We start from the raw sequence: 26,173 nt of genomic DNA, 5'->3' as shown, positions 1-26,173 counted from the left end.
TGGCTCATATAGGTTGACGTATTGTAGTATTTTGTATTAGGCAAACTCACTTAATAGTTCGGAGAATTATCAAGGGCGGAATTAAAATGTTAAACAATAAAAGTGCTCCGTATAGCTGCCAAAAACTTTATTTTAAGGCTTCCTTAAATCGTATAGTACATTCTCCTTGTGATATAGTATATTACGTTACTAGTCCTGAAAATAAGTGTTTACCGGACGAGTGTGGTCGTTCCCGTGCAAGACGAAGTCGAGTACGGGATTACCATACGAGTCCGGTAAACACATTTTGGACGAGTTACGTACGATAGTTTACGCCATAACTACTAAATCTCTACAAATCCTTATACAGTATATTACTACCAACTAAAGGACTAAATATCACTAGTCATAACCTCTAAGCGAGGTTATGTTTTTGTCTACAACCAAACCACTCATTGCCACCCAAATACAGTATAATCAGCTGATTGGTGTCCGGTAAAACTCATTGCATAACAGTAGTACGCAATGAAACCCCATTGGATTAAGCTGGCGGCAAACAGCTGTTTTCTGGACTAAATACTTGCGTGGGAAGTTCGTTAAAACAGTGTAGTATGGCGTAAATAATAATTTGTATTTCTTATCACCATTTATATTGTACAACCTAACGTTATTTTAAATTTTGTTACCAAAAGTGAATAAACCCTTCGAGTAAATTTTGAAGGTTGTATGTATTTTTGCCAATCCCTTTGGGAGTAAAAATACTTATGACTTTACGTTACCTCACATACAATCTGCGTACCTTCACCCATCTGTGTAATATTTATTTTCTATTGTTATATGCTTTCTTTGTTTCCATTTAAAATTAATGTTGCCACTTTGAAATAGGTGTCATCATTTATTTTCTTCCTCAATGAAAATTAATTGTTATTTAATATTCGATCAAGAAGGGAAAATAAGGAATAAAGAAGTATCATCATAGTTCGCTGTGTATTGACGTAATGTATCTCTGCAGTCTGTCACAGACCATCAACGCCGCCCTACGACGGATATTTCAACTATCTACTGCCGCAACCTTATCATCGTACTGTACATGGTTGCTGTACTGGATATAAATTAAAATCTATTATTCGATGTGTTGCTTTTGAAATAATACTTGCGTTTGATAACAAATAAAATTGCTAAAGAATATGATTTCATTATCAACAAACAAATATTGTTCACCGTTTCGATGGAACGGCATAGTTTTAACCAATGATGTATATAGCTGGCGATTTCACTTAAACACGTCCTTTAATTTGTATGGATAAATTATTTCAAATTGCATGCTGCATAATTTAGCGCGTTTATAAGCGAAAGACTTTTTTTAATAATTGATTTTCTCGATTACAGATTGTAATACTCTTGTAACAAAACGTATTTTTATAGTGTAAACATTTAACTTAACACATTCTTCTTCGGTGGTTAGTTTGATAATTTGTCATTGATTTGATAATTGATCAAATTGTACATGCTTCAATTTGGTTACTTATGGTGAACTTTTACAATTATTATACCATGATGAAACGAAGCACCAAACTCGTGTGGTTTTGATCATACTACATTGCGAATACAAAACACCAAAACCCATGCGCGTGGACCATGCGTCAGACCAAGTTGTCAAGGTGTAGTAGTGTGCTCCTGTTACATTTTTTTTCTTTAGATTGTCGTACCATCAGGGTTACATTTAAAATTTTACATTTCACCGTCAACTTCCCTTCAAGATAGGGATGATACAAAAAGTTAGTGTAAAAAAATACTGTCCATGACAATTTTCATATATTTACGTCATCGACTAATCTTTTCTGCTGTGCAACGTTTTGTAAAGATCAGGTATCACATGTATTTTTTATAAATTGTTAATATATGAAGAAACAATATTGGTAAATAAACTGACATGTTGTTCTGAAAAACTGCCTATTCTTAAATAAGAATTTTAATCAATCAATCAATTAATCAATTTATTTATTGAACAATAATAATATATACATGCATATTATACAATAGGTGCAAAAACCAATAATCAATCATCAATAATCAATTCAATATAAGTCAAATGACTAAGATAATTGATAATATAATAAATATAAAGAACATTTTGTGTCAGTACACTCAATATTAGCGGCCGAACTAAAGTTTTAATTTAATTCTACACTATTTAATATTCATCATGAGGATGAATAGTTAACCTCTAGTCTACGATGCCATTCATTTTTTAATATAAGCAAACGCATGGATATTTTATACTTATTTTTATAATCAATCCAAACATAACTATACCAATGTACATTTATCCAACTAAAAGCATACAAATTACCTCTGACATTGTTTTAAATCTATACCACCTACAAAATGAACTAGCAATAAAACGTGAACAAACATAAAATCTTTGTATAACCGCAATGATAATGAAACCAGGTAAAATGTAGGTTAATGCAAAGTCTGTTTCGTCAAACATCGTATTTCTCTCAGAACCTCTCTAGAAGAGACGGAAGTGATGAAATGAGAGAGAATATTAATGCATCAAGTCCGGCTGGGAGTGGGTATCCACAAAATGTATAGAAGTAATGAAATCTGGCTTAGGAGGGGTATAATGAAGTGTAAACAAAAGACCAGCGAGCTTCGTAAGATGGGGAGACGGTCCGTCCTGGGGGGGGGGGGGTGAAAAAGGGATGAAAAGCTGACTACATCAACATGACTTGTGGTTGATTCTCAGCTGGCCGTGGTGGAGATTTGAATACCGATTTGATACTAAATAATTTAATACTGAGGGTTTTTGTTTGTTGTTATTATTTTACGTTTGGGTCATTGTATATTTTGATATATTGATAAAACATCTACATACTGAATATATATATATATATATATATATACTGTATATATATATATATACTGAATATATAAATATTGATTGCTAACTTCTCATTTAACAAGGATTTCTCACTTGATGTGGTAAACTTGTAAACCATACTTGAAACTACAATAATACACTGTTCTTTTTGGATTTCACACTGGTCAATAGATTTTTAAAATAAACCTGCTGAATTAATACATGATCAATATTTTAAATTAACAATTCTTGAAATACTACTGTTTAATTTCCAAGGGTTAGTTATATTTATCAAGAAAATTCAAACCTATTATTAATAGACGAGTCATGGCTTATATCATTATATGTAGTAACTATTACTATGAAATGATTCTATGAGTAATTTATAACAATGTAAATGCTTCGTTTAACTTTTAAGAAATACTTGTTAACATGTGTCTGTATCCAGGCTGCAGGTAATTATGGCGAATTATATTTTTCGTTTTGCGCCCTTGGCCTATCAACCAAAAGTAGGCCTACGGCCAGATATAATCCGTATTTAATTATAAGTTATAAAATGATTTTATCAACCTTATTGTTAAATAATAATAATTTATTGACCAAAATAATGCGTTGTTATACTATATCGTGTATACAAGCAAGCTGTGTGAAAGTATTCTGTGTTTGTGTATCAATTGTATCACTACACCCTCGTATTCTTATTCTTATTGTAATATTTCATTGACACTATAAGTTGACATTATGGATTTCATTTTTTACAACTAATTATATGCTTTATCTGTGTAAATTTGATAACCGTTATAGCGTAAACCTATTTCTAGAAAATTACGTATCCATGTTAGTACAATATCAGAGTTTTTTATGGTCTACATTATTAGGATCATTTTAATGTTGTTGAAGTTAAATTTGCACGAACAATCAAGTTAATGTTGATTTTCTATACACAACTAATTGCTGCCTTAACAAAAATGGCAAAAAAAATCATTGTGGTAAATATGTTTGAAATTCCTTGATACATCGTCAGGAAGAAATTTTAATGTTGTAACACCTTTTTTTTATGCATGGATTGTTTATAGTAAATAGTGTTAACCGATTACCTTTGCCCGATCTCAATAGCCATTGATATTTTGTAATTTAATGTGTTATTTAGTCCGATTTGTGTGATCTCGTAAGTTCCACACCTAAACTTGATTTAATCTCTTTAGATTTCACTATGGTGCATAATATAAAATTAATCATTTTAAACTAATTTTGGATGTAGTAAACTTTACACCATCTTATGGACATTATTACGACTCACAAAATTAAAAAATTGAAGAAGGAGGAATGTATCACAGAAGTAACTAATAGATAAGTTCCCTAGCATCTGCAGTTTACGATATTGAAATTACCCTCAGTTTATTAAATGCCCCTGAAAGTTTTTCATTTTGAAATTTGTTTATGTACGCTTGCGTTTACGTCTAACAATCTTCAAAGGGAACCCCTTACCCCTTTCAACTATTATTTAGGCCTACCACTTAACTACAGTATTTATATTGATTTTCTTCGTACAAATTCGTACAATTAACCTAGTGCGAGTGTGCGAATCGAAATTATAAAACGGATATAAAATGGGAACAATAATGATCAATAAATAAGCCGGGGAGGGGTGTGTTTGTGTATGTGTGTGAGTGTATGTGTATACAGGTACCCCCGCCCCCTCCTCTGTACCTGGGCGATACGCGGTGATGCGCGTGCGTGCGCTCAGCCAATGGTGGCTCAGCGCGGTCCCAGTTTATATAACCACCTGGGACCGCCGCACACAGTCACTCCAGTTCCGGACGGTATCCAGGACAGTCGGACGTCGGACGGTTTCTAGTGTTCCGACCCCTCGAAGGGTGCTGAAGGTCGTCTGTTCGGATCGGGGACAATCACCCCTTTCGATTCCTCCTCTCCTCTACTATGACTTCCTCTCTACTCTGAAGTGTTCCGCCTTCGTGTCTTCTTCTTTTCTACTTTTGATACTTCTACAGGGTGATGTGCGATTGTGATAGTTAGTGACTCGGAATCAGAAAGATTCAGTGTATATCTGTGATCGTGAAACACATAGTGCAATATTACGTTAAGTCTTCGTAAGTCTAATCTAATGTACCATTCTTTCACAAGTTGAAAACTCTAACGCTTAGGTATCGATTAACTCTTAGTCTGTATCCTTATTCTGACAATCAGTCGATGCCTCTTCTTAGCTGTACTCGAATCTCTATTTTCTAACTCTATTCTCGATCTATACAATCGTCTTCGACAATCGTTCAACTATAAGACTCGTATCTTCTCGCCTTCGACTTTTATACATATTTCTACTCTGCACTTTTCTACTACACTCCGCTCTCGTATTCTTCTATAAGGCCTACTATAGAGTGATTTATACTTAGAGTGAGTATCTCCAGTACCTGTGACAAAGTCGCCGTGAGGTTTCAATCTTCATCATCACGTTCTACCACTCTTTCTCTTTCCCCTCCCCCTCATCCTATTACAACTTACCCCCCAGCCCTTCCAACTTCTTGACGACTCCCGCGGCCGCCAACGTAGCCAACCCCAACTGTTCCTACTGCTGTTGCTCCCAGTGTTGCGCGTGTAGTCTGCAGCTGGTCAGGTCTTCGCCCCTCTACCATCCCGCACCCTACGTCCACCCCGGCCTCACCAGCATATCCATCGTCAACAGAGACCCTCCTCCTCCCCAGACACACAACGGCGTCCTCATCTTCCAGAATGGTCTGCTGAACAGGACGTCGGGATATCTGTACCCCCAGGACAACGAGAGCCAGGACAAGCGTTGCCAGGACCTGCAGCTGGTCGTGGTAGGACCTCAGGACACGTCGCAGGACACCACTGATATGGTGAGTCACTCAAGGTCCGCTATGTGTCTCACAAAGCTACTTAGAGGCCACCACCGAGATATGTCCTTAAATCTATGCTTCAGAAATGCAAGGAGTCATGGTCTTGAAGATGAATGTTATTATAAACACACGAATAACCCAAACAACCACACTACGATAAAAAGTAAATCACATTATAATCTATGTGCTATTGCAGAAAAGCGAATGGCATAGGCAAAGTCAGCGGCCGAGGGCTGATTCTGTCATACGTCGTGTCTTAGTCACCTCACAAAAAAGTTCAATTAAAATGTTGATTGTGTAAAAACTGCATAATAAATATTATATTATTGTACCATGGTATTGTATTGTACCATGTTTATTTGGCAGGTATTCAATTTACACAATAAAAATGTTTGATCCAGTCATAACCATGACAGCAGCATTTCGTTTAAATTTAAAGGGTTCCAGAAAGGCTATAATTATACGAAGAGTAAGCTATGCGGAGAGCTACCTCAAGAATGGTTTAAAACAATACTCTTCATTTTACCCACCAAAACACGATGTAAAACGTCATCATGTCCACACTTTGTACACAAGGTGTGTCTGAAGCCCCAAATCCTAGCAGATCTGAGAGTGTCCTGCGAAACCTCAGAGCATGCAGATGAGGATAAGTAAGGGGTTCTTAATGAATATTTAACTTAGACCGCCCTTTGCGCGGCATCCTCGACGTTGAGCCTTTTAGTGTTTATGTTTCACGCGAATACATCACCCTCAACCCCACTCAATTTGTATGAGAAGTTTCGACACGGTATTGTAAAGACTTCAAAGCGAAATGGTGGAGAAAATGTTCCTAACTCTATTTTGCGTATTTTGTTTCGATGTGAGACCATTGCGAGTGATGTCAAACCTGTGATTTTTTTAATATAATGGTATTTTTCAAATTTGTGTGTTTATTGGTTGATAAGTACAGGATTCTAATAAAATTTTGATAATTTTGAAGTTTCGACTCTTGTAATGTGATGACGTAATAACACAATGAATGATAAAGAAAATTATTCTAACTTTATTCTGCCTATTATTGTTTCGATATGTGAATCTATGACGAGTTAGTAAGGTAGAATTGGAGAGATTTACACAAAAGGGGTGATAATTTTCGTTAAGTTATGATTTATTTGTGGCTATTTGGTTAAGGTGTGGGTTTCATTGACCGTCAAAATAAATTTTAGTGTTGATGGTCATTAGGCGATCTCTGCAAATAATAAAACTATACGTTGTAATATTATTTAAACATATCAACCAAATCAACTCCTCTAAATTTGTACGGTAAGCTTGAACCATAAAGACTTCAAAGCGAAATGGTGGAGAAAATGTTCCTAACTCTATTTGGCGTATTTTGTTTCGATGTGAGACCATTGCGAGTGATGTCAAACCTGTGATTTTTTTTAATATAATGGTATTTTTCAAATTTTTGTGTTTATTGGTTGATAAGTACAGGATTCCAGTAAAATTTTGATAATTTTGAAGTTTCGACTCTTTTAATGTGATGACGTAATAACACAATGAATGATAAAGAAAATTATTCTAACTTTATTCTGCCTATTATTGTTTCGATATGTGAATCTATGACGAGTTAGTAAGGTAGAATTGGAGAGATTTACACAAAAGGGGTGATAATTTTCGTTAAGTTATGATTTATTTGTGGCTATTTGGTTAAGGTGTGGGTTTCATTGACCGTCAAAATAAATTTTAGTGTTGATGGTCATTAGGCGATCTCTGCAAATAATAAAACTATACGTTGTAATATTATTTAAACATGATCAACCAAATCAACTCCTCTAAATTTGTACGGTAAGCTTGAACCATAAAGACTTCAAAGGGAAATGAATGGGGTAGAGGTTTTAGCTTTATTTTGCATATTTTTGTTTCAAATTGTTGAACGACTGAGATGAACCGGTAGAGTTTTCACTGGGGGATGAGAAAAATAACCATATTTCGCAAAATTATGGATTGTCATTGGTTGTTACGAGGGGATTTTTAAGGGGGTATATAATTTTATTGAAGATCAAGAACGAACGTAAATATATTAGAGGAAACTCGAGTAAATTATGATGTAGTATAATAATTAAAAAATCTGTATCCAAAATACCCTTGGAAAATGTTTTTAAATCCTCTCGACGAAACCCGTATGAAGCAAACTCAAAATCAAACGAACTTTCTCAACGAGTAATTTGTGACTATCCACATCTTAGTTACAACATTCTTAGTAAAAACCTTTTGTTCAAACATTACACGTTTTACCGCAAATGTTCCACATTGAACCAAAATATACTCAAAACAAAGCTAGGAGAATTAAAAAAAACATGACGGATATAAACAGTAGTTATCTATCATAATCCAATTATCAGAACACAAAAAATCTTTTTAATATCAAAATACTATTTATTTCGTCAAAATCACCTACTTTTCAACATAATATCCTCACAGTTCATCAAAATTGACCCACATACTCCCCTGCGAGTCAGATAATGTATTCGGGCCGAACACCGAACACCGGGTACCGGACCCAGCATTGGACGATACGTTGCTAGCACAGAGTGTACTGCAAGTTGTGTAAAAAGAGATGGAAAGTGCGACAGAGAGAGAATGAGAGAGAGAGAGAGAGGAGAGGTAACTGGTTAACCTTGGCTTTGCCTATTATGTTAAAATAATGGCGAGTAGTGGCCGGAGCGGCGAGTCGCTGAACGTCTCTGTACGTCCGAAAAAGGCGCTAGAGATAGACAGAGGAGGTGTGTTGTAGTAGTGTTCTATATAGAGGGGAAAACACAATTATGTGAGCTGATGTTAAAAATTGATAGGATTGGGTTAAGGCATGTACATACGTCACTATTTTGGTGTACTGAGATCATGTCGATTTATTTCGGAGGAACCCGAATACATTTTTTTTATGATTGCTAATACCGTTGACTTAATTTTTGACGAGGTATTTTATTTAAAAGTGTATTTTCTTTACTTTTTTCATATCCGGTTATATTATTACAGTATATCTTCTCGGGAACTGTTTTATGTCTCTATAAAACGTTCATTTCTTACGTATTACACCCCCAGATTACACCTTTTGTGTTATCACAATTAATAGTTGTTAAATAATCAATCGAAGGAAGCAAAAAATGTATTTAATCCGAATCAGAGTATTTTATTTACTTCAAAATTAGTTTTAATATGGAAACGTTGACGCGTATTCAAAATGAACTTGTCCGTCTCTGACAAACTGTCAGTGGAAGGGATTTCGGAGACAAGACCGTCTCTACAACAATTAAACAAAAGTTAATTATAATACGTTTTACATGTTTTATCCAGGAATACAGATTATAAAATTATTAATTCGTACACAGATATAATGAGTCAACTTCTAAACCCGTGGATAATATGAAATCAATGAAAAACATTGACAACTACAAATAAAACCTACTTTAGCTGTCTTTTAGGGAAAATAAATGCGTCCACATGTAGATACCCAAGAGTAAATAGTACATAAGGTTTGTCACCCACAATATCCAAACCCGAGAGTAACACCTTTTGCTTGAATTCGACCAGTCCTCCAGACGTTTCAGAGCGGACCCTTAAGTCAAGTTAGCAGTGAGAGAGACTTATTCAATTCATTACCTCCCTCTGTATTGTACAAATATTTTGATTGGCGTTAAAACAAGCCGATCCCGCCCGCTGCAAACTCTGCATTATTAATGGAGCACGTAGAGTGGCAAGGGACGTTTTTATGGACTTTTCCAGTTGCCGTCAATTTTTATAAAGCCCCGACGTTGCGATTAATTGATTATCAATCGCGTTTCATGCGTGGTTTGTTGACAGCTTGACTCATTTTGTGCTGTGCTTTTTACTATGGAATTAAATGTTGAATACAATTAAATAATACATAGTATTAGTATTATACGTTTAATTGTTTGGAATCATAAACTTACATTGTGAATACTGTACATTTTTTCAGTATGTGTGTAATTTTAATTGGTCACGAAGATAAATTAAGAGATTTGCTGTTCAAAGCTTAAGCTTGAATTTTTACCGGGGAAATAGGACTAATATCAGACAGAAACGTACAAATACCGATTCATTACTCAATGTAAGTCAATTATGTTATTGGTAGTGCTACATGTTATCTTTTGCAATTGTTCGAAATGACTCATTTTGAATACCCCTAGTATTATTTATAAACCTACAAGAAAATGAACACACATTTATTTCCGATTGTCGATTTATTTCATAAAACCTAGTCGTCCTGATTATTTTTGTTTTGTAAATACAGTAGTACAATCACTTTTATTTACCTTTATAATTTACATAGATGGATACAACAAAGGCTTTCTTCTATTCCTGTGAATATAATAATTAATATAATTTATGTGTCAGTGTATGCTAAGTAGTACGTTTCAATCAGCGACCACAGAATCAAAATTTCAATTCTGTGGTCGCTGGTTTCAATAGACATTGTACGATCATCGACAGAAAAGTACGTGTGAAGTTATCATAACAGGAATCATTGGTAAAGTAACTGTTTGTACATGTTCTAAAAATAGTCACATGTGCGAAGGTTTTTAACTACTCTAAGCAATTTTACAGTAACATAAAATAATCAATACCTCTTTATATACAACGCAAAGTCCATGTTTATATACTAATAATGAATCAGTCCATAAACGACAAGCTCGGGTGGAGAGTGGAGACGGACACGACTCATAGCGGCCATATTTTAATACGTCATCTCAATATCTATCTCACCGGCAACAGTTTTATTTCACGGCGGAATTTAATGCTTCATAAAAGTTAATACGTTGGTTTTACGTTCGTATACGCTCGTCGGAGCGTACCCGCTGACCATATTACGCATTACACTCATGTGCTGCCCCAAATACTGCAACAGAAAATGTATAATTTATTGCAACGGCTTCGTGTTCATTTTTAGAAATCAATCAAACTTTATAACTAAATGGTTCGTAATAGTTATAATTGTATTACCGTTGTTCACTCAATGAAACAATTACTACGCATTCATCATTTGTATTTTGTGTAGATCGAATGGAATCAAACCAAAAAGATTTTTCAAATCAATTGCAATGTAAGTTTGTGACTGCACTTTAAATCTGTAAGTAATACATGTTATTGTAACCGTCCAAAATTCCTATATAAAATAAAAGAATTATAAAAAATAAAGCCGACACTTATCCCTTTAGTTTGTCTTTGCATAGAACAAATGCAAATGTTTTAATTTAATTTAATTTTTGTGTTTAAATTTTATCCACACCTGTTTACCGGTTTATTACTATAATTATATTAAATCCTTGGATGAAATAGTTATCTTTTTATGATACAGTTATTTTTATACACATACTATTTAACGTTTTACCAACACAATAAGACTAAATCCCTGTATTTCAGCTCTGTGTTTTCTCGTCTGCCATAAACAAGCGCTTGCAAATAGGTCGTCTTCAAAGAAGAGGTTCAGAAATAAGTTTCCAGTCCGCGTCTCGTGGTTCTATATACATTAAAATGTTTATGGTGATACGTTTTGGCACGCAATTTAAACGTAATCTGCAGTGTGTAGTTTTTTTTTTAGATTCATTTTAAATCTTTAATATGATGAGTGAACAGGATACAGTCGTAAGATAAAGTATTTTTCTCGTGGACTAGGTGAATTATGTCAGTCGAAATATGTTGACACCTAATTCAACAAAAAACTAATTTTGTTGAAGATAATTTTCTATTAAATTGTCCTGAAATAGTTTACTGATCAACTACAAAATAGCTGTGGTGTAATAAATTGGAATAGCTTAGAAAACATTTAATTATAAAAATGCAGCCGACTCATTTAAATCATAAAATGTCAAACTAAAAATCAATCTACCATTCTACATTATCACGATAGGCCTAATATACGTAAAACACTCAATCAAACGATTCGAACCCTTTAACAGTGAATGCTGCTCGTTGCATCAGCTTGACCCTTTATTTTCAGTTAGGGGTTTTCAAACCCAATCCCTATGGACCAGATCGGGTTTGAGGGGAGCGGCACGGGTCGAATCGTTTGTTGTTCCCCTCAACTCTACCCTTTGAGCGATGTAATTTTAAAATATTAAATAAAAACGTCGCTAGCCACAGCGACAGCGTTCAGTGTAAACTGAATATTACAATGGACAAATAAAACTGCAGAGTATTTAGTGCGGACTGCTCAGCTGTATTTATGGCACTGAGCTGGCCATCACCGTAAATATGTTATGTCGTGCGTTAGTGAGCTTCTGTTTTATTTGTTAATAATGGCTACGAAAGTGTGGCCTACTAAAGTGTAGTGCAGTATGCATCCGTTTGTCGCTTTGTATAATATACCTACTTGGCTAGTTTTGCAGGCACCAAATTAGAACGTATGTAGAAGCATGACTTATAATAATAAATTGTTGTAGGTACGTTCATAATGTCCAATGAAATTATTTAACCTGAAATCGGTATTATCGTACACAAGTTGGTCCGTGTTTATTGTTTTACGAGTCACAATTAAAATAAATCAAATTTCCACCATAAGTGTCTCTTATACGTCTCAACTAGCTCTTATTTGTTTATATATTTCTAAATTGTTTCCTAGAGAGGGTGAGATTATAATTTTAATTGGAATATTATTCATTACCCTAAATGTCCCCTTAAATATACTTAATTTGTATATTTAAGTATTTAGCTGTATATTTGGCTGTGTTTTTAGCTTGTATATTGTATATTCAAGTAAAAAAAGTATATTTGAAGCACGAAACTATTGGCACATATGCTATGTAGACTTCTATACTAAACAATTATATGCACACAAAATTGTAATTTTATGAAACAATTCGACATGTTTACCACGAAACCCATGAATATACATGATGGGTTGGGAACCTTTAACACAAATTTAAAAAATAATTGTTTCAAAGTGAAATCGATTCGAGAAAGATTTTCGTGCTTATTTCTATGATTGAAAATGTCATAAATTCACGAGAGATTGGAGATTTGCTAAACAAGCAATCAATAATCAATCGTGGCCTAGTTTGAGGAGGAATGCATTTGCATGGGGGTGATGGATGGTGAGGGAGATAGGCCACGGGGAGCAACAAAGGACTACAGGGTGAGACCATCACGTGGGGTGGCTGCAGCTACAGATACTTCATACTGTGCTGGAGAGGAAACGTTTTTTACTGAATTTGTTCAGTATAAGCTATGTTATTCTATTTTTACCTCAGTTGTTACTGTTTGTGTTTACACTAACATGGCGTTCTCGTGTACACGTTTATTACGATATTTCTTTGTTATAAACTACTAATATAAACTACTAATAATGTAAACTTTACTTGGTACTCGTATAATGAAATCAAAAATAAGTTCTCCTAATTCGGGAGTTATTCTGGTAGAGGGTTTTCAATTTAATACAGTACCAACAGCATGAATATAGAGTCAGATTTGTAAAGATTTCTAGGAAACAGCAACCATCAACAATGTAAGTAAATATACCGATTTTTTACGTTTACACATATACATTACTTTTTACCGTATAAATTAATTTGGTAAGATGTGAAAAATTATAGCTGAATCAGTAAGTCAGGCCTATTCTAAACATTTTAGTACTAAATAATAAATGCGATTGCTTTTGAGAGTGGTTGTTGGACCTGTAAAAAGTTAGTGAAAATATATGTAAACGATTATTATAATGTAGGCCCCACTTAAACTCAGTTGGCAGTAGACTACGTAAAAAATTTTAATGATAATATTTAATCCGTAGTATTTTGGAGTAGGCCTAATCTTTTGAATGCATGAATTTACATGTTTAAAATGTAATATTTAGCACACAGGTTTTATGGAATAGTTTCTATAAAATAATCGTTAAAAGGTAACCCGCTAAACTTAAAACCCACCTTAAAACAATTATAAATCCACTCAAGCGTTTAAACACTTGAAATACCAATAAAACGTAACTGTACAAAGAAGATAGCGGGTTTATGTGATAATTATGTTTACGGGGATCGTGATCGGGTCTGAGGGTCTGAAGGCGCTAAACGAAGAGTTAAAGTCGACAAGACTCCAGTAATTATACTTGAATAGATACAACTTCCGTATCGGCGTGGTGGGGCGATCTGACGTTCGAGTAAGAGGGAGAACTGCCAGGTTGACTACCTGACCAATAAGAGCAAGGAGAGCCTGACGCGGTTTCCATAGCAACAGGCGCTGTTGCCATATCGCACTGCATCTCCACGCCCGCACGCACATGTGCAGTTCCTCCAGTGTTATGACAGTGACTACTTCGAGTACAGTATACTGTCCGCGAGAGTTTAGAAGTCCCCTAAGCTAGAAAAAAAACTTTTTGATGTTGGAATAGTCATCACATGTGTATTTCACAGTATATTTTGGGTTTACAACAGAAATGTTGTTTCCCACCAGAAGTCAGTAAATATATCAAAGAGCGTTCCAAACATAGGGAATCATTTATTTTGGAACAAATGTTTCTGTACTTCTAAGCTGTTCTGTTTACAGCACTTCCCTATCAGCAGATGTTCTCTAACTATCAACAGATAACACGAAATTACAGCACAGCACTCAGTGTAACGCTGCGTGCGTTGTTGTAAGCTGGCGCTGGCGCGCATATTCTGTGTCTGTGAGGATTGAGGAAGTTGCAGTTCCCGCTCACTGCGACTAACAACGCGGCAACATCGCAATGGCAGTCTCCCCACTGCTCGCTACCCCTCCACACCTCTCCGATACGGAAGTTGTATCTATTCAACTATAGACCATAACACAATAAAGTGCAATTAACAAGCAGTTAATGTGATAAGCGCGCGAAGGGTGGAGGGGTGGGACCTCCTTTGATATATTGCTATCTTGGATTTATCACTCGCTTAAACGGCACTTTTAGGGCTGTCAAGCCAGGTGACGTTTTGTGGGAAAGTGTCTGGTACTTGGTTTTAGTACTGTGCCACATCTGGGTTTACTTGAAATTATGTAAGGTTTAAAGATCTTGTCGTCGTTAGCTGATGTAGTTTTATTGTTTCAGGACTTTCTCAAATGTTAACTTTATTACTTTAAACTGTCTAAAAAAATTATTCATCTCCTATGCTTTTCTTAAATAAATAACGTTATTGTAATAGGTAATTTGTTTATAATACTTTGCAGCTAAAAGTAAAATTTTCAAAATACTATTAGGCCTTATCATCTTAACGTTGGAGCTCTCTATAAGTAAAAGCTAAATATCCGAGAATAAATTCATCAATAATCATCTAACTAAATCGATACATTTCCCATTTTATATTGAACATTTCCTAATTCACTGACTCTCTTACGAGGTTTTAATGCATTTATCTTAACCTATAACACAATTGTGGTGTATTAGGTCCAAATGTTGCCTAAATATCAAAGAGAAGTTGAACTATTGTCAGGAAAGATTTTACGGTTTCTACTAAAAAAAAACATTTTTAATTGATCATGTCTATCTATTATATCCCCCCAAATCGCTTGAACAACATCGCTGAAATTGCATCCACATCAAATCTGTAGCCAGACGCACTTAGGCCGAGTGAAGATTGCTACAGCACGTGACAATGCATTGTCCAACTTGACCACGAGGTTATGGGAAATGCAATGGGAATGGGAGTCATCCAATCAACCCCGAGTTTCCCATTTGCTAAGTCACTTTCCCATCTGGTCAGATTACGAGACCAAACACCCTCTGAATACGTAAGGCGAGTCCAGCCCCCCCCCCTGTATCCCCCCTGTACCCCCCCATGTACCCTAGAGTCCCTGTAATCCCATACTGTAAACGCCACATCTTGGCGAATTGAATTTATGATGGATGGGCGGTCCTTTTATGTGATACTTGCGGTGTCGATTTTTCGTTTTCCTCTTAAAGGTTATTTTGGTGGAGATTTGATGTGCGGTTGACTAAAACTTGGTTGGCAGGTTTGCAGTTAAGTTTTTTAAGAGTTTTGTTCAGAGCTGTGAGTGTAAAGAAGTTTTTCGGAAGCAATTTATGTGCGATGAACCTTACAAAAATAAAAGAAATGAAAAATGAAAATCAATAGCGCGCCATTATTGTTAATATTGATTTCCTTCTTCATTCATTGATTTACTTCCTGAAAACACTTTATTTATATAAACTATGTGTAAATGCTTACGAATTCATCGTAAGAGATATTATCATCCTTATTTGCAACAATAAGCTGAAATACGAAAATTACATGATACAAATGAAGATGGCCCTGAATAACTGGGACAAGGGAGTGAAGCTGAGAATTCTCTGAACCTTTTATAACTTTTATAACTTCAAATTGGTGAATTTTTACATAGATGTCAGTATTTGAACTGTAATCAGTAGTCTAATATTCTGATCAGTGGATAATTTCAATCAATTAAAACTTAATTGAACATTTCACTCGTTTCGTACATCTTCTCTTACTTTTTTATTCATTTTACAAACATTTAAATCACCTATGTAAATCTTGAATTTTAAAAATTTAAAAATTGATACGTTTTTCAATATCCTACGGTGTTTGATCAGGCATTTATTTCCAAAGCATAACCTTAACAGCGTTGTATATGTTTTTTGGAAATACGATTATTACTCCACTTTTTTGTTTACAAAAGTATCACTGCTTTTATAATCATCCTACATATAGTACCATGTCAAAAAATACTGTTTCCATACATATATGGACATTGGACAACCTATTGAAAATCATCTAACTGATCGCAATAAAAAGTCTTCTAAGTTTTCCTAGCGTTCCTGAAGCCACTAGTATTTTCCACACTCGACCTTGGCTTTGGCCGACCTTGAAGGAATCATTATCGGAGAGATAGCATCGGTCGTAGTCAGCGAGGTGGCGAAGTATGAGGTGAGCTAGCTGCCGTGACGGCGACCGGCGGAAGCGTTATTACAGGACGATGAACCGCCACAAAAACCGCCTCGCGAGCTTCACAAGACGACCATCATGCGGCAAACAGTGAGTCAACTTGACAAAGATTTTGCTATCGATGCCCTACAGAAGATCCTCAAGCTTATGCCAACTTTCATATTTCTCATAGGGTTTTTTATCGAACAAAAAAATCTCAAGCATTAGAAGACGATTGATTTTGTGATCTTATCGAACAGTGAGACAATTTGAGAACTATCCATTCGAACCTTAAATTTTGGTATCAGCATCTCTCCTTTGAAAAAAATCTTACTATCATGTTCGTGCTAACCTGCAAATTCTTCGATTCGACATTTTTCTATCGATAAGCCTACAGCATTTATTTTTACCAACAACAACTGCATTGCTAGCATCAGAAAACTCATGGTCATCCGTGGACTGTGAGTCAACTACAGGCCTGTGAATATTAGTAGTGTTTCATTTATTTAAATTACTGCTACACAAGCGAAGTTAATAATTCTAATGCATATTTGCAAATCCTTTGTATCTGCGTTTCTATCCTTATTCATTTTCACTGACAAAAAATTGCCTCACGAGTATCAGAAGATGAGTATGAATTATCATGTGATAGGTGTAATTAAGTTTTAAAATAACTGTATTTATGTATTAAAGTTACATATTTTACTCAAACTCTTTACAATTGTAAAGGACGATAATTTTAGTGATACATATTTTTTTACAAACATTGTTAATGATCTAGGACCACCTTAAAATTAAAAACATTTAATTAAAACGTTTGAAAATATACAAAACTAAAATCGATTCTTGCTTTGATTTTAAACCTGCAAATTTTTAATATAATTGTAATGGGAAAACCCCCTTAAATAGTACTCATAACAATAACATCAAATGAATAAGCTTGGCTTATTTTACAAAACCATATCCATTCATGGTTCAAACTCCCTCTCATACCTAGAAATGACAAAATGTAACAGAAAACGTTTTGGAGTCACCATCTCCACGAGGAGGAAAACCCATTACCTTCCTTTGATACAATACTATCAACTCCTCACAACTGGTATTTCGCATCATCCATTACCTTTTTGTGCACCTTCCCCCCCTCCCCCCCTGTACGAGTTATGGGCATTCTTTCAGGCTTTCGACACTTTCGGATCATCAAAGTCATCCCTTACGCGAGCTGAGTGCTTTGGCAAAGTCACCGTTGAGTGTTTTACATCGTGTCGCTTCTTTTACGGGATTGTAATTTATATTAGGTCAATTTTGTAAATTCTGTAATAATGTTGTATTACGTACAGTAGTTCGAATCGTGTAAAACTGTCATTACTTGAACAAAGAACTTTTTTGTTAAAGGAAGCTTTGAAAACGCTTTCTTAAAAATTTAATTTACTTACACCAATGCGTTACTCTGGTGGGATTATTCGCGTTATACATAAACAAAAAAGATGTTTATGATTATTGATTTTTACAGTAAAGAGTTTTTGGATACTAAGGAGGGAGTTATTAACCACTTATATTAAATAGAAGTTTGACCTCGTGGGCTCAGTGGAGTTAAAAAACGTACTTATGTAGAGTAAAATTAATATGTTTACAACAAGCAAAGCTCGGCCCCCAAATGCTGCTTTGTTACGTATATGTGTCGTGCTGGAGGTACAGAGATTAGGTCGATTACCCTCACAAACACAAAGCTCGGCCCCCAGTTCTGCTTTGTAACGTACATAATAAAATATGTCGTGCTGGAGGTACAGAGACAAGGTCAATTATACTTACAAACACAAAGTTCGTCCCCCAGTTCTGCTTTGTAACGTGCACGTGTCGTACTGGAGGTACAGAGACAAAGTAGATAATACTCACAAACACAAAGCTCGGCCCCCATTGCTGCTTTTTAACTAGCATGTCGTGCTGGAAGTACAGAGACTAGGTCGATTACCCTCACAAACATAAAGCTCGGCCCCCAATGCTGCCTTGTAACGTACATATGTCGTGCTGGAGGTACAGAGACACAAGGTCGTTTACCCTCACAAACACAAAGCTCGGCCCCCAATGCAGCTTTGTAACGTACATATGTCGTGCTGGAGGTACAGAGACAAGGTCGATTACACTCACAAACACAAAGCTCGGCCCCCATTGCTGCTTTGTAACTTGCATGTCGTGCTGGAGGTACAGAGACTAGGTCGTTTACCCTCACAAACACAAAGCTCGGCCCCCAATGCTGCTTTGTAACGTACATATGTCGTGCTGGAGGTACAGAGACTAGGTCGTTTACCCTCACAAACACAAAGCTCGGCCCCCAATGCTGCTTTGTAACGTACATATGTCGTGCTGGAGGTACAGAGACTAGGTCGTTTACCCTCAAAATTTCAAAGCTTGGCCCCCAATGCTGCTTTGTAACGTACATATGTCGTGCTGGAGGTACAGAGACACAATGTAGATTACCCTCACAAACACAAAGCTCGGCCCCCAATGCTGCTTTGTAACGTACATATGTCGTGCTGGAGGTACAGAGACAAGGTCGATTACACTCACAAACACAAAGCTTGATGGAATGTCGTCATCTTTCTTGGCTCGGCTAAATTACCAGGTACATAATAGCGTCGTTCCCACACCCCAAGGCACGTTTGGGAGATGGGCTGCTGTAGCTGTAGGTATGTGCAAACTGGAATAGGCATTTAAACTGTGCCTGGCCAATTAACATGTACGTTGAAAAATGTCTGTGAAGAAAATGGATAAAAAGTTGATTATTTTAGGACTCAATTTGAGGTGATTAAACATTATTTGAGTTCAATTGAACTACGGGCCGAGTGTGTGGCTAAAATACCATTACTAATTTGTGGAATAAATTTTAAGTTATTCTTACTTGGAAGAAAAGGTAACTATTGTCTGTAATGTTCCTCATACCTCCACCAATTTTCATCTAAAAAATTACTTTCATTGTAGTGTTTTAGGACAAAAATTTGATTAACCATGCTCTGTTCTCTACAAATGGATTCAGATCAAAGTGGTTTTGCTACATTTTAAAGGGTTGCCAAGTTATCTTTCTTCTTCGTTGTATCCGTCGAAGTAAATGTGTTTTATTATATTTACTTCAATGGTTGTATCACAAACTTTATGTAGTGACACTTCAATAAGGACATTTTTAAGTGAAAATGTCTACAATATCTCTTTATTAATTTAAAACAGAAATCTACAACATGTTTCGCATTGTTTCGAATGGTTTTTTCTACTACTTTCCTTGGAGCTGTTTTTTAGAGTTGTTTATTTTACATGCATTGCTTTCTAGTTTGCTTTGTTTACAATTAAGTTACCATGATTAGACGATTAGTTACGTTTGTTTCGGTGTTCAAAAATACATTTGGTTTAGCAGCCTAAACGTTTAAAGGCACTGTATAATTATAACTACAGTCAAGTCCTTGATTTGCTGGGCGTATGAATAATGAAATACGTTTGAAGCAAACGGTGAAAATGTGATTTGACATTCATTTATAATTATGTGATAAATGCAATGGAAAAAATAGAATAGACAATCTTATAATCCCATCTCTCATATTTGAGTGAAAATCCATTAATATCATATTTTATGCGTCTCGTTTACCTGTGTAATAGTAAGTGGGCTATGTGTAAACCATAAAAATACAAGTATCGTTATTTGAAATAGCATCCCTAATATTGGTGACTTAAAATCTCTGGCAACATAAGGTTTTAAGATCGGAAAGAAAACGGAAACAAAAGTATGATTCAAGTATATTCAAAGTGATAGTGGTGGAATGGGCAAAATAGGTATACATTTGAGTTTATCTATGAATAAAATATGTACATGCTTTACATTTTAAATGTATTGAACACAATGTGTTTAAAATCGTATTATGATTTGTTAAGGGCAACAATTGTTGTAGATGTATACTATCCCGTTGCATTGCACATACTACTACCCCTGACTCATAGTTTGTACAGAAGACAGTTGATGTCACAGTACAGTCAGAGTCAGACTACACAAAGACAACAAAGCTAGATGGAATGCACTCATCAGTCTCACCCTAAATTACCTCAGTCGAAACATTAGCGCCGTTTCTTCCCCACTACGTCTTAGGTTAATCAAGTTATTTGCTTGTATAACATTCAATCTTAACCCTTTGTGTGATCGAGCGAGTATGCTGGTCGCATTGATTCTGTTGATTTGTTTTTTGTCTCTGTTTTAGCGTGTTTGATTTTTTGTTATTCTATTTACCTTATGTAAAACCGCATGTGCATTATGTGTTTGTTACCTTATATTCTGTTTAATTTTAGAATGCTTAGTCTTCAGTAATATTCAAATCTTCAATAGTGGGTGGTAGTTTTCCAGTAACATGTCCATACGTTAAAATTACCTAAAATAATCTCCCATATAGTTTTACCAACCGTTAACTGTTTTAACTATGTTTTATTTTCGAGTTTAGTAAGATTAAATTCCTACTGGCTGATTTGTATTCTTATTTAATACCTGTATTAAATTGCAATTTACCTTATTGCCTACGTCTGCGTAACCTTTAAGAGCTTTCATCAGTGGTAGCCATCTTGAATCTTAGTCCCATAAGACTAATGTTAACTTTGTGGCGGTATTACGTCTCTTCCGATTGTTGTAAAGATATAATTGTCATGTCAAATTAAAGATATAGAAGTCCTCTAGCTAATGTATTGCCTAAGTTTTTCATTACCAGCTTAAATTTTGAAATATAAAAATGTCAGTGAGTTTTATTAGTCAAATATTTTTTTAACTAAAAACTAAACTAGATTTTCAAAAAATAACTAATACATTAGCAAGAAATCTTATCTTATAATGACAATACTAAATTTTGAAATTATTATTTCCATAAATTACTGTGTAATTTTGTGACAAGTATATTTGTGACAATTGCAACTGTAAACTTTTAAGAGCTCTTTCAATTGCTTATACGTGATACCTGGTCTATGTCATTTTTTCTTCCTCATCATATCCTGAGCTTATTAGGTAAAATGGTTTAAGTTACTGTTCAAATCTATTTTAGGGCGCAACATAGAGCGGTAACTTGTATTTTAAGTGAAGAGACTGGACTCGCTAAGTTGTGAATAGAGTTGTTTTTATTTTTGTTTTCACTGGCTACAAGTATAGTACGGGATAAAAGGGTAACGTAGTTACAAGAAAATTGTAAAGAAAATATTACGAAATGTTTTTATTGTATTTGTTTGTTTTAGATTAACAAACTAATTATTTAATTGTTGTTTTAACTTTAAATTCTCATATAATGTATTTTTGCACTTGATTTGTAAAACGAAATAGTAAATGGACTAGGACTCAAACGTATGTTTATATTTATGTTACAGTATGAATATCAAATTTGATCGCAGGTTTATGGCGAAATTCCCTGAGTACGGAAAGACTATAAAATCAAATATTTCAATTCTTTCTTTTTCAGTGAGTGCTTAGATGGTGATGGATATAAGGACATTATGGCTAAGTGCCGTACTCACTGAACAAAAGATGAGATTTTTATACAGGAATCTTGCCCTACCCTTGCCCTGCTGGTAGACTAATTTATATTAGACTATTCTCAGCTAGTAGACTAGACTGTAACACTTTTTCAATTCAGATCAAACATTTTTTACACTCAGTGACGTTACTATTTTTTTGTCATCTTCATCAAGAACACTGTCTAATCATCTCAAATAATGAGTTTGCAGTGTTCCTATCCTAATATTCTCCACCCATGTCTTGGTATTCCTACACCGCAGCTGCAGGTTATCCAGGATATGCAAGCATCGCCGTTGACTCAACTTTTATCCGATTTGCGCGTCTCCGCGTTTCGCAACAATGTTTGCCTTCTCAATCTTATTGACACACAAACATTCATCGCTCTGTCTCCCCCGGCGTCGTTTACATTGGCTTTGTCGAGAAATGGAAACTGTTTTTTGTCTTGCAGTTGTTTTTGTTTCTGAAAATAATTTCTGGGGTGGTTGAAAAACTATAAGAGGAAACTAACTTATGCGTTTTAAATTGAAATTGCAAAATATTTTACTTTCTCTTTTGATAATAGTGCCAGTAACTCTTTTTTTAGGCATCCCTAAAAATACACGCAGTATTCTAAAAAGTAATAAGTATTCTAAAAAAAACATAAAATCATGTTAGTATTACTGAAAAAAAACATTTAACTTTAATGTTATTTTTTATTATTGAAAATTTGTTATATTACGTAAAAGCACAAAAAAGGCATTTAAATACAGCCGACTATATAACTCTATTGATTTGGTTTGAAATTTCCAATTATAATTTTGTAATCAGCTAATTTATTACACGACTCAATATAGGTTATGAATCGAAGTACTATGGAAATTGAGATATTGAATGATGTATGTCCCTTTGTGAGTTTCCTTTAATTATAAACATTATATTCAACGAGCTGGAATTCAATACAGTTTATTTATACATTTCTTTAATTGATACATATAATAATAATAAATAAAAACTGTTTTGAGCGTTGAACTCCCTTGTAAATCTTAAAAGGTTAGCGTTGCGTAAACTACTCTCTGGTTCTACTTGATTTTATTATTTATTTTAATTTTGACAGAGTTAGATGAAGGAGATACACTATGACTTACACTCTAGATTTTAATACTAATAGAAAAATAATTTAATTAGATATAACCCTTTTCGAAATTGTGTCTGTAGAAGGTATGCAATGCTGTCAATATATTGGTGTCAGGTGATTCAAAACCCTCCCTCCTGAAGACAAGGGTTGTTTTGTGAGGGGGGGGGGCAATGCAGGGGAAGTCGCTATATGATCCTTCCACGTTTAATCCCGGGATTTACATATAATTAAGGGAAGGATTTACTCGAAAATTAAAAGCTAATCTAACATAACTAACCTGTCCAGACACTTGCCGGAATTAATATTATGTCTCTTTTTGTTGGGTTTGTTGTACGAAATAAAATGTTGGACACTAGTTATATTGGGAAATACAAATCACTAGTTTACGTTATTATTTCTATTGGATACCTATATCATTTCGAATGTATGTTATAGATTTTTTTCAATTATCTTACTAAAAGAAAACAAACACATTTTTGCCCTGTAGTTGATGCAGTGTTGTTTACCGAATTTTGAATAGTTAAATGTTAATCCCAATTATTTTTTTAAATTTTGTACGAAACCAATTTTTTATTACTTTAAGGTTCCGATTTATAAAACTATGATTAATTAATATACTTAAAAATATATAACTAATTAATTAGTTTTGTGCTTTAAAATATGTTTAACCAATTTTAATAAGACATTGAGTTTTATCTAGCTTGATTTGAATATCAATATTTGGCAATTAATTGTGTTATGTTTTTGGTAATTGTTAGGTCTAAACTTAAAAGAGAAAATTTCATCATTTAAAAAATGTCAGTCGCTGATGTTAAATTTATTTTTTAGATAAACGAAAGTTACTAATTTAATATTTCACAGAAGTGTAGGGTTTCTAACGTGCCAAAGTGCGTCCCTATAATTCCAAGGTTGCCGCTCCAAAACTCGAACTATTAATTAATAATCAGAGTTTGGTGAAGATAAGACCACCCCCACGTGTAGCCTCGTCTTCTGAACCCGGAATGTGCTTTTGGGTCGAATTTCACACTAAAATTAATTTGATTAAACTATAATTTTACACCCAGTTTAATTATTTTACAATCGATTAATATTTAATTGTTTTTTTTTTGGATTTTAGCTTACTAAATATTCTTGTGCGGAAAGATCGGTTTTCTTCATAATTTACGTTATTTTTTAGTACATTTTCCCGGAGCTTGCATATCAAATTTTATATAACGTAGTAGTTGATCTACTGTTATATAACCACATCCAATATAACATTTTTTTCCTTTAAGATCTTAATTGTGTGTCCACTTTCAACATGTTTAAACATATTACCCATAAGTAGTTAGATATCCTTTCACAAATCCACAAACAACTAAATCATCCTATTCAACGACTGTAATAATTCTAAACGATTTACCAGTCTGGGCAACTTTGTAACATAACTTTATCTACTGAAGTGTTGTACAGTTGCCACTTGTAGCCAAAGTACCCGAGTACCAGCTTGGAGATAAATTACCTGTTTAGCATACGTTAGCATCCGTGAGTATGACTAGTTGTGGCCTTAGTGCTTTGATAGAGGTCGACGAACGGTGAACCCTGTTTGTTGTTTGCAAGTACAGTTTTTTTTTTTAATTTGCATTATTTTGAAGGGAACTCTACGAGTGAAGGATTGTTTAAAAATAAATATTAGTTTCCAGACAGTACTTTGAGCTTCATTAACTAACTTTGTCACCACAGACTAAGTTCAGTTGGTTCTTTAGCCAGGAACGTTTTTTTTGTTCTATAATTGTTTAATAACGTCCCGAAAATAATAAATGTGAAACTAGTATATGTACATAATATGTCATTAGTGGCTTTAATTTTCTTACAGATCGTACTGTATCTAGTAAAAGTTGTAAAAATCATTCCTCAATTAAATACATACAATAAAGAATTATTTCATCATACATACTCTTCATTGTGCATCGTGACGTTTGGCAGCGTGTCCCAGTATATTACGAAACTGGTTAATCTTGTGTTTATGTTAGCTGCCCCCACAAATCAAAATCACACATAATTCCTTTCAGCTGTAACTATGCAATATTCTATGTCGGCTTTCTTGGAAAAAGTAGTTCCTTACTTCTGATGTCTCAATGAGCTATAAATTGAACTAATTTATTATAACATATAACAAAATATTGAGGTGTAATTTTTTGAGACTAGGGTTAGGTTAGGTTATGTTTGGTTAGGTTAGGTTAGGTTATGTTATGTTAGGTTAGGTTAGGTTATGTTAGGTTAGGTTAGGTTAGGTTAATTTGTTAACTGTCCAGTTCAATTACAAAAAGGCCAAACATTGCCAAAGGCTTCGACGCGATTAGTGAACTCATCGTACGATATTGCTATCCAAGTTTAACCATCTTTGTGTAACATCAACAATACGCCGCGTCGTTGCTGCACCACAGATTCTGTAAGAGATGTGGAAGATGCGGAGAAGCAACAGTTCGTTTCCTAGATGATCGCCGGATAAGTCGGTTCCAAGAAGGGTTGAAGACCTGTTGATCGTGTGCGTGCGTGTGGCGATAAAGTGATTTCCTCCGCATCGACATCGACCTGTTCCTCAACAGGTCACTGTTGCTGGCTATCACTGTAGAGACTCTGTGTTGTGTGATACTTGAGAGAATCTTACTGAAGTTAATGGATCACATAACACTTTAATTGTTGGCGTAATTGAGTGGTTATAGACTTCGAATATGATGGTTGAGATTTGATCCTGAGGAAGGGTTGCTGCTAGACCCATATGTCTGGTCAAAGAGCTACCAATCAGTTATACTTTCCAACTAAAGACCTGAATGTTAACTTAAATTTTTTTTTAGTCATTGGCGTGGGATAACGTATACAATTTGTATTTAACACGTTGAGTTTTTTGTTAACCTAACATGTTCAAAATCGAATGATCTATTACGTTTA

General features: G+C 34.8%; 1 protein-coding gene across 10 annotated transcripts in view; it reads left to right on the top strand.

The window, feature by feature from the left end:
* The window catches only part of LOC128995177 (polypyrimidine tract-binding protein 2-like), a 533,132-nt gene that overhangs the window by 316,489 nt on the left and 190,470 nt on the right, over positions 1-26,173 (top strand). The window contains exon 1 of one of the 10 annotated variants that reach the window (XM_054420109.1): positions 4,670-5,721. The exons of the other annotated variants lie outside the window; for them this stretch is intronic. Within the exon in view, the coding sequence (XP_054276084.1) occupies positions 5,719-5,721 (3 nt within the window). The 5' untranslated portion in view covers positions 4,670-5,718. Of the gene's footprint in view, positions 1-4,669; positions 5,722-26,173 lie in introns of those variants that run through there. 10 annotated transcript variants of the gene reach the window in all.

The sequence above is a fragment of the Macrosteles quadrilineatus genome, unplaced genomic scaffold (genome assembly GCF_028750875.1).
Source record: "Macrosteles quadrilineatus isolate MER2022 unplaced genomic scaffold, UCM_ALF_1.0 Scaffold_5__1_contigs__length_97177068, whole genome shotgun sequence".
In the NCBI taxonomy this organism is placed as follows: Eukaryota; Metazoa; Arthropoda; class Insecta; order Hemiptera; family Cicadellidae; genus Macrosteles; species Macrosteles quadrilineatus.
Note: the sequence above shows the minus strand (reverse complement) of the source record. Positions and strands in the feature narration are given on the sequence as shown.